Raw genomic sequence first — 14,229 nt, forward strand, 5'->3', positions numbered from 1 at the left:
ATCTCCACCAGCACCAATACTTGTCTCCAAGGGCAAGGAAATGATCAATACTCAGGTCAGTTCAGCCGAAGAAGAGATGGCCATTGTTGCCAACAGAAAACTTAACAAAGCAGATCTTTACACAGAAGTAAAAGAGCAGCAGGCCATAGTACATAATAAGAAGATACTACGCATTGGAGGACTGCCCAAGGATTGTCTTGGCTGCTTTGGTGTAGAAGAGGAGTACATAGAAGATGAAAAGATTGCATGCCTCAAGAAGGAAATACCACAAGTAGAGTGGGATGAAAATGATATCAACTCTGTCTCCCAAACAGGAATGCAAGTACACGTATTTTTCAGAGAGAGGGCAGGAAGAACTAAGATTCTTCAGCAGTCAAACAAGATGAAGGGCACAAGGATTTGGATCTCTGAGGAACTCATCCCAAATAGAGGAATGTTGAGCTTATTAAATTGAAGGACGCATGTAAAGCTGGAAATTGGGCTGTGTATCGAGATGGAATAGCTTTAATTAGATATTTCAAATCTATACCCGAAGACTCTCAGTCTTAAACTGATGTTATTAAGACCATTTTTATAGATTTAGTATGTAGAGGTATGTGTTATAATGATCGAGCTGAGATGCCATGTGCACTCCTCGACTCTCTGGTTTATCCAGATGATTAAGTCATTTTGATATTTTGTCTTTTGTCCCATAGGCCCGTGAGGCCTCCCGCGGACGTTAATATGACATTCTTTCTTCTCTCTCTCTCTCTCTCTCTCTCTCTCTCTCTCTCTCTCTCTCGGTCACACAGAAGAGTTCTGCTGTACTAATAGAACTGATCCTTTTTACATGACACGATTGCTTTATCATTCTTGTGCGTATATCCCACCTCTTTTCTCTGCCTTTCCTGCTTGTATAGAGCATGGGAGATTAGTAGGGGGGCAAATGAAGAATCTTGTATTTTCTTTTAAATCCATTTTTAAACTCCATGTATTGTATTATCAAAGGTGTATATACAGCAAATTCATGTGTTAAATACTTTATTGCCCGGTTGTGTTGATGTTCGTTTTTGTGTTCCTTCTCATTTTGTTTTGCAAGTAATTTGTGATTCTGTAGGCTACTTGTTTGTGAAACAGCATCTTCGCCAATAATTGCTGATGCTCATGGCGGGCGAATCAGAAGCTTCCCTCACGTCGAGGGCAATTTTGCATTGCATGTGTACATACCTGGTATAGCTCTGCTCCATCCTCTTTGCATGTGGTTGTAAAGGGGTCCTAATCTAGGAGAAAATAACACTTTCTCAAAAGGCCATCAAAATTGTCAATCTTTGAAAATGAGCACGCTTTCACCGAACGGTTATATTTGGTCTTGCTCAGCTGTTTACCCAATGGATTTATTTGAAGGTTCTATGTCTTACCTTGTTTTGGTCCTCTTTGTTTGAGTTGCAGGCTTCTTTGCTTGCTGGGGTTTCCATTTAATGTTTTCCTTTACCTTGTTGCCATTATAACTGTGTTGTATTCTTGATGGATAACATGCTTTTTGGTTAAATATTTTTGCATTTCGGTTTCTTTGATAACTTTTACAGACTGTAAATATGGACATTTGGAAGGTTCTGCTAACATCAAGGGATGGGTGTGTTTGATCCTCTGATTGAAAATGATGAGTATGAAGTGAAATATCCTAGAATCATCACTCAACTGTGGCAGAGGATTCAGCACACCGTGGTATGCACATAAATCATGATGGTTTTCTAGCCAGGGTATCCAGATGGATTGACACCTTCCCATCTAGAAGACAGAACAACATGGAAAAGAGAGAGTTAAATCTCATGCTTCAACTTTATTGGGCTTTTAGGAGCACACAAAGGGTATTGATCATGTAGAATCCGTCCAACAATAACTCTCCTCGAGTATTATCATCTGAATTTGTGTGCTTCTCTTGCACAGGTTTCGATTGTGTTTCATTTGAGTGCAGCATGAATTGTTCACAGACTGGCTGTTGATAGTGGCCTTTTGGCCAAACGCTCAGGGAGAAGTTTCCGTAGCCTTACATGGAGCCAAGTGGTTAACACTTTCACAATTTCTCCTTTTTTATGTCAAATATGGCACAGTATGCAATCCTGCTACTTGTGTTCAGCCCGCCCTTTAAGTACAAACATATGGAATTGCATGATGCTGCAACTGGCTGGGCTCTAGAACATGCCCTTCGGCATGTACATAGGAAAGTAGCTAGGATGGTGACAAGTGGCAAATACCAAATTTAGAGAGTTGAGATTCACATTTTTCCTGTATGACAGCCTCGAGCTGAGAAACTATGTATTCAGAAGTTTTTCATTAAATACCTTATGGGGGGGTCTAGCATGTTGGTTCTGGGCCCAAGTATGTTGGAGAGAGAGAGAGAGAGAAGAGAGAGGGAGGGATTTATTTTCATGAAGGCTACATTGAAGAAAGTTGATGTCCGGCGTTGAGAACAAGTCTAATGGTTTTAGAATTTTGCTCGCACACAGGAACTGCACAATGTGATCGTATGCTGAATTTGCACACTCCATATTGGGATTGCACGTGATTGCGATATTGGTGTCATAGCCAGCTTCAACACCTTTCGTGGTGGTGAGGTTCCAAAGGAGGAAAGCTGAGAAGTGATGAAATACCAAGCGGAAGCCACACCTGTGCCGCGTGTAGATGCTGAAGGAATTGGCATGAAGGAAACTCATTGTAGTTTGTGTTGGTGTCATAGAACTGATGTAGACGCTGGAATTGCACCTGGACGATTCCATCAGAAATACACAGTGGGATAGCACATTGAACATTGCATTGGTGAATACTGCCAATTCGTCACGAGGGGGGTCGCCAACGGGTGCCAATTGCCATCGGGTCTTAGTTGTTCCATTTGGGACAAATCCGTGCAGTGGGACGATGGACAGACTGTGCGATCAGTCACACAAGCAAATGTGCACTCGGGCACACTTGATGTTGGTAGTCCAGAACGTCTGTCAGCCAATTTTACAGACAATTGCCCATGATGAGTGGTAGCGCAGGCAATAGAGACGGACTCTAGGATCAGATGTACAACGAATTGCCCATGATGAGTGGTAGTGTAGGCAATATAGACAGACTATAGGATCAGATGTACAATGAATTCTGCGATCAATCAAGCGTGGTAGCATGCAATGCGCACGAAAGTGTAGAGAGTCTGCTGTGCGCAGTTTGTGGCCAACGAAGGAGTGGAATGACAGGACACAAGATAGAGGCGGTCGAGGAAACCCAATGGAGTTTTAGAGCATGGATGGCAGAGCTGCACATACCTGGAGACTTGCTACATGTGGAGGCTCTTGCACTGCTCTAGCCCTGTTGCACGAGATATTTCCGACCACCACCAACTAGCCCACCTTCAGCTAGTTGGCAGGCAGAGCAAGCATCTCGTAGTACACACACAAAAAAAAAAACAGAAAAAAGAGAGCAGGCCTGAGTGCTTTACTACCCAAAATTGATAGGCCCAAAATGCAAGGTTTTAGTGATTTGATGCCTAAGAAAACTTTTGCGGTTATGCCTTGAGCTGAAAGCAAGTTATTGGCACAAGGGGAAAATTGTCGAAATAAAGTTGCAGGTTTGCTATACCTTTTGTTAAGGGATTTTCCAGTTGAACAAAAGAGACTGTTTGGATTATTTTTTTAATCCTGATAAATTTCGAGCTAGGATTGTAGAGATGGCTTCATAGGACCATGCTAACCCACCCTATGAAGGGATTGCAGAGATTGATAAGGTCAGGCAAGAAGAGGGCACACCGTTGAATAATGAAGACTCCTGCAAGGAGTTTGCTTGCACAGCTTGCCCATGCAAGAATTTAGAAGAATGGTGCATTCTTGTGGAGACGAAGAGCAGGAGAAGACCCCTTCTAGAGCAGCAGCCCAGAAGGAGGCAAGCGGAAAAAGATCACCCTGTCCATCTCTTTCTTTTTCATTTTCATTTGGGCATGTCTCTAAAAAGAGCAAGAAATCTCATCAGGAGAGCAAGAAAAGGAAGAAGAAGAAGAGTAAAAAGTCTTCTTCCTCGAGTTCTTCTATTGCTTCAAGCTCCTCTTCTTCTAGTTCCAGATCTTCCTCTTCTTCCATTGAGCGTGAACACTCTAAAGCCGAGAAGAAGAAACAGAGCCACGAGAGTTCAAGGAAGGAGGCAAATTAGTAAAGTTTGTCACCTATAATGGCTAGTATGGTCTTACAGAAAAAGGCCATGTAGTTCTTCAGGCAATTTATTGCAGCTTTTGGCTTTGAGAACTTGAATCATCCAAGTTACATATGGTTAGCTTGCATTTGACTAGCATAGCTAGTTCATTGTGGAGTGCACAGATCATAGATGGTTTAGCTCCTAAAGAGTGGAAAGTCTTCAAGAAGGCATTTTACAAGCAGTTGATGCAAGCAGTTCAAAGACTATGTCGTCCTCATCTGGGAGAGTACGCATATAGATGCAGGGGACACAATAGAGACCTGTAATCAGAAATTGTTGCATATTTCAGATTGCACTTTTCAAGAAGGTCTCTCCAGCTCAGGAAGTACATGGCTAGTCTAACTCCAAAGATACAGATTATGGTCAATACCCAGCACAACAAAGGCATACATAACATAATGCACTCAGCCTTTGTGGCTTGTCTCATGCACATGAAGGACCCTGCTACTGTACCGTCACTTCAAGCAGGGACAATAGAACAGAGGAAATGTGCTCCACCCATGCTAAGAGAGAGTACCCCGAGGCAGAAAAGAGAGAGCTTCAGCCTCAGAACCCGATCAAATGCCAAGAGTTTAAAAGGGCAGGTCCCAGTTTACCCCTGAGTAGATTGCCATATTTTGCAAAGAGGGGAAGTGTTTCTGATGTGGAAACGAGGTGCAAGGGCATGTGGCTGCCTAGAGCCCTAAGAGGCCTTCGTTCTCAAGGAAACAGAAAAAGCCACAAGGAGTGGCAGAAGGAGTCCCAGATGTATCGGGACGAGTTATTGATTCTGAAGAGAGAGCTATGCCTTGCTTGGGGAAAGATTAGAGACTAGCAGGTATTAATTCTGTTTGACCCAGGGCTTATGGATAATTTCATATCAGAGGGCTTAGCCCTCAGATTTTGATTGGGAGCTTCGTTTGCATGCACATAATTTTGTGGATCAGGAAGAATGTTTTATTTCGCCTCTCTAGCATCATGACGCTGTACTTGGCATGCCATGGTTTCATCGTAGGGGAGTGAAGTTATCCCTTCCAGAAAGGTGTTGAATTTTGTATATAGAGAAAAAAACCAACGGATTGTTGTGAAGGAGAGAGGGGAGACCATCCCCATTTTATCAAATACTTTTGCTAGCAAAGCAATAAAGTCTGCTATTTTTACGTATACAATTTTTATTAAGGAAAGAGCTTTGAATGTGCATGCTGAGTTAAATACTTCTGAAGAGGGAAAATTCCAGTTTGGTGAACATTTTAAAGATTGCTTCTCAGATGCCCTACCAAGGGAGTTGCCCCCTGAGAGATTAGAGGATCACTAGATAGAGTTAATGCCAGGGAGTGAGCATCTCATTTGATGCTGTTGTTACAAGGATGTGAAATTATGCGACTTTTGATTTGCGACTCCCGTAATTTGCGCGTGATTGCCTTGAGCCTCCAGTGGAACCTTGGGAATTGTGAATGTGCACCTAGTTACTAGGCAATTAATTCCTAGGGCCAAAGTGTGCAATAGGGGGCCAAAAGAGTGGTGCAATAAAAAATTGCTAACTTTAGCACAGGATTCTGAAAACAGCAGAGAGCCCTGTTTTTGGGGACAGGAGGCTAGAATCAGCCCCAGAAGGAGCTAGATCTTTAGTTGTGACCTGTTGGAGCTGCTAGGTGTCATAGTTACCAGCCGAAACGGAAGAAACGGAGTTTCCGGGCCCCGCCGAAACGGAAACGGAAGAAACGGCAATATGATACAATTTATGTATAAAAATTTATTTTTTATACATAATATAATTATCAATAGAGTGCAAATCATACATAATACAAATTACAATTATCTATACTTGAAGCTTCAGCCTTCAAGCATCAATGCATCATTCATGCCTCTATGATTCTAAATTCTTGAATGATGCTTCAATAATCTGAAATCAACATGTATCATGAGTCATGACTAACAAGTTTGGCATTACAAGAATCTGAAATTTAGAAGTTTGAAGTACTTTAAAGTTTAAACTTAGCACACAAGTTGAAAGTTGAAACGTGAAACTTGAAACTTGAAAGTATCCAATGTCTTGACTCCATAGATGATCATGATTCATGATCCACAAATTTCATGATCATGACTCATGACTCATGAGTCATGCAAGACTCAAAATAAAAGCACCCATGGATGATATAAAAAGAAGCAGCAGGACTATTGATCATCTGCATCATCCATGGACTCCTCATCATCGTCATCCTCTGCGTCCTCAGATAAGCTTGAGGCATCTGTGTCACTGTCTGAAGACGAATCATCAACATCAGGATCAGGACCATCGGGTGCAACTGAAGTACTAGCACCATCTCCAGATGGTTGAGTGTATGATCGTGTGTGGTGTGCTGGTGCTGACAGCTCCTCATACAACATGGTGTATATGTCCAGCTCCTCCTGTGGGATATCTGGTATGGCCATCATCTTCTCCACGTCCACCTTGTCTACATTCACTTGGCGAGGTTCGGGGCAGCCGGTGGCGAACTCAAGGAGACGGAGGTTGCAATGACAAAACATCAACCGCTCCAATTGAGCCGTGCTCAATCTGTTCCTCTTCTTTGTGTGAAAGAGGGCCCAAGTGCTCCAGTTCCTCTCACAAGGACCGGAACTGCAGTCCCGTGAGAGAACACGTATAGCAAGGCGTTTCTACCATAAGCCAATTAAGCCGAGATAAGTATCAGGAACTTGATAACTTTAAACATATTTGTAGTAGATAAAACTTCAAATTACTTAACGACTAAGCTCTAACTAGTGGCGTTGGAACTTGTCTCTTAGACTCTTACCAAAGTAGGAGTACAGTTGCCATATTTCTCCCACCAGGAGGCAGGTTGCAACTGTGTCTCTCGGAGCCTAGCCGTAGGTCGACCAAAGGAGAGGCTGTGATTGCGGAACAATAGAAGTTCATCCTCCATTCTTCGTTGCATCTCCAAGTCACCACCCGTCCAATTTTGTAGATACTGTTGCATCCCCTCCTTCAACTCGTCATTCTCATATTGCTCTTGACTGCGCCAGAGCGGATGCAATACATGTGCCACCGCATGGATTGGGCGGTGGAACCAATTCCACCGCTTATTCCATATAGCACGGATGGACTCAACCCTAAATCATGCCACAAGAAATTAGAATGCATTATGCATGCAAAATTCATAGACTATAGATAATAGTACATACATAATATATATCTGAAAATTCCAGGCTTCATGATAACAAAATGCCATTTAGTAACTGCAATAATTATACATATTACGAAAGTAAAAAGTCTTATCAGGCGATAGGGAAGTGTTTCTGTTGAGGGCCTCTCCAATCTTGTCCATAAACTCGTACAAGAGCCCTAATGTGCTTCCCTCCATGTCCGTGATGCGAAGCACTGTGTAGATAGGATTAATCGATTTGATTAATGCCTCCGCTTGATTCCACCAAGACTCATCCATGATCATGCGAAAAAATTTGATAGACTTTGCTTGGCCTCTATCATCCCAATCTCCCCACTCCCGAGACACAATCGTGCGCAACAAGCCCTGGCGCACTCGCACAAGCCTCTCCACCACTCTGAACATGTAAGCAAACGTTGTGGCTGGAGGTTTCAATAGCTCAAGGTCACTGTAAGCCCGATAGATGCTGAGGACTTTGGGTCTCTTTGTGACAAACTTCACAATACTGCGGGCTGTGGAGAAGATGGCATCAATCCAAGGTATCTTCCCTAGGTCCTCGATCAAAAGATCAAGGCAATGTGAGGCACAGGGTGTCCACACAATCTTAGGGAACTCATCTTCTAACATGGCACCCATTGACACACAATTGCTGCCATTATCTGTCACCACCTGCACCACATGCTCAACACCTATCTCCATAATGGCTGCCCGTAAATGCTCCCAAATATACAACCCTGTAATCACTGTACCTGCAGTGGAAGCGTCTATGGCTCTCAAGAACATGGTTCCCTTGCAAGAAGACACTAAAATATTGTACACATTCCTCTTGCGTGCATCTGACCATCCATCGCATAAGAGTGTGCATCCATATTTTTTCCAAGTCTCTTTCAAGGGCTTCATTTGGTCTTCCACACATTCCCTCTCTCTTCTTAGCTCTCTTGTCCGCAAGGCCTCATATGTAGGCCCTTACCATTCATACCCAATGCGGCTTACGGCTCTCATGGCCTTCCTCCATCGTGTAGTCTTCGCCACATAAAAGGGTATTGCACACTGTATGAAGAGCTTTGTGAGCTCACTAGTGGCCTCCTTCACTGCTTGCTTTTGCAAGCGTGCTTGAATGCTAGACCTTTGCAGTGATCCTCTTTTCCCCGCACTAGCATCCACACTAATTGATCCATGTGGCAAGGGTGTTCTTGTAGCACTAGGACCCGCGCTCGATGTAGTTGATGCCCCTCTACTTCTCTTTGCAGAACCCAATGTGCTGGCATCATCCAATGGCTCAGTGTCAGCAGCCTCTTCTTCATCTTGCAGCCCTTGTCCTCCACTCTTTGCAACCAAGGATGCCATATGCACACGCTTCCATTCTGTTAGGCCACCTTTCACTGGAGTAGACACGAACTCACAAGGTCCTATATCCTTGCTGGGAACACCTGCTAGATGGTCTTTCACCCGTGTGACAGACCCCGTTTTGCTTATGCCGCAATAGTTGCATCTCCACTTCTTGGAGCCACCGCCTCCTTTATAACTATCCAGGAGGGAGACGTGGACCCAATAAGCATCTCTCGGCATTGAGGAGGATAGAGAGGTGAGAAGGAGGATGGAGAGGTCACAAGTGAGAAAGGATGGAGAGGTAGAAGGAGGATGGAGAGATAGAGGTAAAAGAGGATGGAGAGGTGGAAGGAGCCTGGAGGATCAGAGGTAGAAGTGAAGGAGGATGGAGAGGAGGAGGATGGAGAGGTAGAAGGTAAGATTAAAGAGAGGATGGAGAGAAGAAGGATGGAGGGATGGAGTTTGGAGAGCAGGCTGCCAAGCTGCAGCTTGCAAGATGGAGAAGATGGAGCAAAGGATGAAGAGGATGGAGAGAGAAGGATGGAGGTCCAAGAGCAAAGGATGGAGGGACTCAGGGATGGAGAGAGCTTAGAGAAGGTGGAGAGAGCAGCAAGGATGCACAAGAGGAGTGGAACGGGTGGGAGGCGGCGAAAGATGAAGAGAGGCGGTGAAATCGCATTTTTAGGGTTTAGGGCAAAGCAGGTTTTACGAAACGGCATTTCTTGACGAAACGCCGTTTCTGTTTCGTCGTTTCCGTTTCTGGCCACGAAACGGCCGTTTCGTGTAACTATGCTAGGTGTTGCCAGAGCCAAATTGCTTTTTGCCAGGAGGGTCCAGAGCTTGCCAGGGGAAATTGCCATCAACTAGGGCCAATTCTAGTTGATTCTAGGGCTCACAGGAGAAATCACACCTGATCTAGGAGCCTGCTGTAAATTACAATTTTTGCCAGGGAGCCTTCTATAGATTGCGATTTGATTTCTAGACCTTCCGGGCTGTTCCAAGTGATTGCGACTTGTCAAGGCTGCTGTTGGAGATTGCGATTTGTTTTCTAGGCTGTCCAGGCTCTGCAGGGAACTTGCGATTTGATTCTGGGGAGCTTCTGGGTGTTGCTGCTGATTTTGGGAACTTTCCAGGCGTGGATGTCCTCTTCTTCTAAGCTGCTTTTGGGGCTATGCCAGAGCAGAATCTAGCTAGGATTCTAGAATTTGCTTTTCCAACCCCGGTTACCTAGCTTCTGAGGATTCTAGGTAGGAGGAGGCTTGTTTTTTTATGTGCTTTTGCGGTTCCCGGATTGGTTGCTGGCTAGTTTTTTCGTTTGGGTTTCTTTCCTCGTGAAGAAAGGTTGATTTATGCTGTTGGGCAGTGGTTGAGTAGGCTATAGATTGAGGCAACATGTTTGGAAGTGCTTTGTTGATTGATTGCACCAGAGTTTGGCTGCAATTGTTCAGCCGTGTCTGGTTGGTTGGGCACTTGGTTGTGCAATTGTAGGTGTCGCAGAGATAGTGGGTGCTTTTGGGTGACAGTAGCCATCTCTTTTTATCGGATCCTTCAACATTGACATTTTCAAATCTCCTCCATTTTAGAGCAACGTGGTTGTCTTTTCTCATTTCATTTGGACAGACATTGAATGTCTTCTTTTTTAGCTTCAAACTGCAATGCTCGCATGTGCCACGGATGCATTTAATATAGTGCCACTCACGGTCTCCCTTTGGACAAACCACTGGCTCCCACAGAGACCTTAGGCTACAAAACCTACCCTCCCTTGCAACACACGATGTGAATCCAAGTGGCTTACAGAGTGCGCATTCATCGGGGAGGCATGGGCATTGATCCCTATGGAGCAATGCTCCAACACGACTAGATCTCAAGTCATTCATAGCTTGCCGGGCCAGGTCAAAGTCTATGTGTGTTTTGTAACAACGAACATTCCTGTCTATGAGTTTCTTGACGTACCAGGGCTTACAATGCTGAAGCATTGGATGCAGGCCATGTAAGCGTAGCTTGACTCCATTCAACAAAACCACACTTGGTAGCTAGTGCAAGAAAGCAGTTGGAACTAAATGGGTGTACACATTGAAACAGAAGTAAGATGGTTCCATAGACAGGTACAAAGCCTATCTCGTTGCAAAGGGCTATACTCAAAAGAAAGGTATAAATTATGATGAGACCTTTGCTCCCACTTCCTGTGTGACTATCGTTGGGGTGTGGTTGCTTTGGTTGCGCTGGTTTCCTTAGCTAGAGCGTGGCCGGCCGGTCAAGAGGCTATGGCGTAGTGCTGGAGTCCACAAGTACTATCCAATACAATTGACACTCTCATCTGTACAAATATGAAGATATTCTAAAGAAGCAAGACTGGAGCAGAGTGACAAAATATGAAGAGGGAAGGGGAGAAGAGTGGAGATGAGGAGAGTGGGCACAGCTAGAGAGCACACAACAAATGACTAACTGTACACTAGATTTAGTTGAAAAAATAGAATATATGCAAACCCTTTTAGGGTTAGGGTTAGGGGATCTAACCCTTTCCTTTATAGCACTCTATAAGGTTAGTGCTATGCACATATGATCACGTGATGGTGCTATGCACACATGATCACATGATGTTGAGCGTGAACTCTCAACACCTTCCCTCAAGATCAACATCATGAAGTAGGCCTTCCCTCAAGATGATGATTCTGGGGAATCGAAGAAGGACTGAGCATTACATTCCATCACACCCCTTTAATGGGAATGTCTTTCCTCTACGTCAAACCAAGAGCTAGTTGGTGTTTCTCGAATAGCTCTTTACCGAGTGGTTTGGTAAAGATGTCTGCAACATTCTCTTTGCTATCACAATGCTGCAGTGTGATGTCACCAAGTAACACTCTTTCTCTGATGAAGTGCTCTTTGACATCAATGTGCTTTGTCCTGGAGTGATATACTGGATTTTTGGCCAATGCTTGAGCCGATTGATTATCACCGTATATTGTTGTTGGCTTTGACTCATCAAAGTAATCTGTTTCTGACAATAGTCTTCTGAGCCATATAGCTTCGCATGCACGTGTAGTGAGTGCTCTATATTGTGCTTCAGTCGAAGACAAAGAAACAGTTGGTTGTTTGTTTGACAACCATGATATAGCACCTTGACCAAGGAAAAATGCATATCCCTGTGTCGATCTCCTGGTCTCATGATCTCCGGCATAGTCACTGTCACAGTATCTATGCAACCGTGGATGACTTCCTCTGTATTCTATCCCAAATTGTCTTGTACCTCTTATGTATCTCAAGACTCTTTTGGCTGCATTCCAGTGAGACTGTTTTGGATTTGCCATAAACTGTGCTAGTGAGCTTACTGCATAACAAATATCTGGCCGTGTGATTGTCAGATATATAAGAGATCCGATGAGCTGCCTGTAGTATCTGTCATTGACTGTAGGTTTTTTTGAATCTTTAGTAAGTTTCAAACTCTGTTCCATGGGAGTGGCTGCAATCTTGCAATCTGCCATATGAAACTTCTTCAGGAGACTGTTAACATACTTGAGCTGACTCATGAATGTGCTATCTGAATCTCTCCAGAACTCAATTCCAAGACAATAGTGCATAAGTCTAAGATCTTTCATGTCGAACTCTGCAGATAAGTTTTGTTTCAATTTTCTGATGAAGCTATCCTTGCTTCCTATCACAATCAGATCATCTACGTACAAAAGTGCAATAGTAATATCTTCCCCTTGAACTTTTTAGTAGAGAGTATGATCTGCATTGGACTTCATGTATCCCAGATCAGCAAAATAGTTGTCAATTCTGCTGTACCAACTTCTCGGTGCTTGCTTTAAGCCATAGAGACTTTTCTTGAGATGGCAAACCTTATTCTCCTTTGCTTGTTCAATATAACCTGCTGGTTGTTGCATGTAGACTTCCTCGTCTAGGTAACCATTGAGAAATGCATTCTTGACATCGAGCTGGTACACATTCCATCTGCTGAGTGTCGCTAGTGATATCCAGAACCGTATGGAATCCATCTTTGCTACTAGAGCATAAGTCTCATCATAGTCTTGACCATATTGTTGTGCAAATCCTTTTGCAACTAATCTGGCTTTATATCTTTGAATACTTCCATCTGGATTGTACTTCACTTTGTATACCCATTTGTTTGCTATGGCCTTCTTTCCTGGTGGAAGGTCGCATAATTCCCAAGTATTATTCTTATACAAAGCATCCATTTCTTCATTCGTAGCAGTTTGCCATTTTGGCTTTTCTACTGCGTCTTCGAAGTACACTGGCTCTTCTGTAGCCATGATGGTAGTCATAAGAGCATAGTTGGTGGTTTCCACCTGAATTGCTTTGCCTTTCTGAGCATATGTCAATCTGGCTGGTGGTCTGCTTTCCCTAGTAGACCGTGTGAGCTGTTGTGACTCTGCTTGGGGTGTTGCTGGCAATTCTTGCTCTTCTTCATCAACCTGTTCTGTAGATGACTGTGAAGTCGATGCTTCTATCTGCTGTGTAGGTGAGGTTTTTCATTCTGATTAAGATTACATCTCTGGAGATAATGACTTTGCGGTTGATGGGATCATACAATTTGTATGCTTTGCTTTCTTCACTGTAGCCAACCATGATGCATTTGCATGACTTCGCATCCAATTTCCTGCGATGATCATCATATATGTGGGCATATGCTATGCAAATATGCGGAGATGCCCAATGTGTGGCTTTTGTCTAGTGAATGCTTCATAAGGAGTCATACCCTGTATCGGTTCGGTAGGAAGCCGATTAAGCAAGTAGTTTGCAGTGGCTATTGCTTCTGCCGAATACTGATTCGGAAGATGCTTTTCACTAAGCATTGCTCTAGCACTGTCTGCTAAAGTCCCATTCTTCCTTTTAGCTCTTGCATTCTGCTAAGGAGTATCTGCACATGTGAATTGTCTTCGAATGCTGTGATTTCTGCAAAAGTTCATGAATGCTGAAGACATGTATTCATCTCCTCTGTATGATCTCATGACCTTGATCTTTCTCCCTGTCTGGTTTTCTACCATGGCTTTGAATTCTTGAAATTTGAAAAACACTTCAGATTTCTCTTTTAGAAAGTAGACCCAACAATATCTGCTGTAGTCGTCGATGAAGGTCAAGTAATAAAGTGAACCATTGATGTTGTGGGTCTGGGCATAACCCCATACATCTGTATGTATCAAATCAAGAATACCTCATGCACGAGAGGTACTTCTGACAAAGTTGGTTCGCTTTTGTTTGCCGAAGCAGCATGCTTCGTAAACCTTTCAAAGAAACTGTAGCTTCGGAATCCCAATTGCCATATTCTGATTCCGGAGATCTAACAAGTACTTGAAGTTGACATGACGATATCTCTTGCGCCATTTTGCAGATAGTGGCATCTGTTGCATTTGAGCTGACATGGCATGCTTATTTGGTACTGTAGCTAGCATTCTGTATAAGCGTCCTTCCTTGACACCTTTTGCTACTAGCTGACATCTTTTGGATTTGTCTCTGATAGTGTATTCATCACCGTCGAAGATGACTTTGTAATTGTGTTCCGTCATTTGACCTACTGACAAAAGGTTCTTGTTGA

General features: G+C 43.6%; 1 protein-coding gene across 4 annotated transcripts in view; it reads left to right on the forward strand.

Annotated features, from left to right (window-relative positions):
- The window catches only part of LOC147886111 (U6 snRNA phosphodiesterase-like protein), a 98,839-nt gene that overhangs the window by 15,973 nt on the left and 68,637 nt on the right, over nt 1–14,229 (forward strand). For all 4 annotated transcript variants that reach the window (XM_087395531.1, XM_087395532.1, XM_087395533.1 and 1 more), the window contains exon 2: nt 1,117–1,209. In XM_087395531.1, coding sequence (XP_087251657.1) covers nt 1,117–1,209 — 93 coding nt within the window. The remainder of the gene's footprint in view (nt 1–1,116; nt 1,210–14,229) is intronic.

This window comes from Dipteris shenzhenensis, chromosome 24 (assembly GCF_047967505.1).
Source record: "Dipteris shenzhenensis isolate YYH24624 ecotype China chromosome 24, Dip_SZ_1.0, whole genome shotgun sequence".
Classification (NCBI taxonomy): Eukaryota; Viridiplantae; Streptophyta; class Polypodiopsida; order Gleicheniales; family Dipteridaceae; genus Dipteris; species Dipteris shenzhenensis.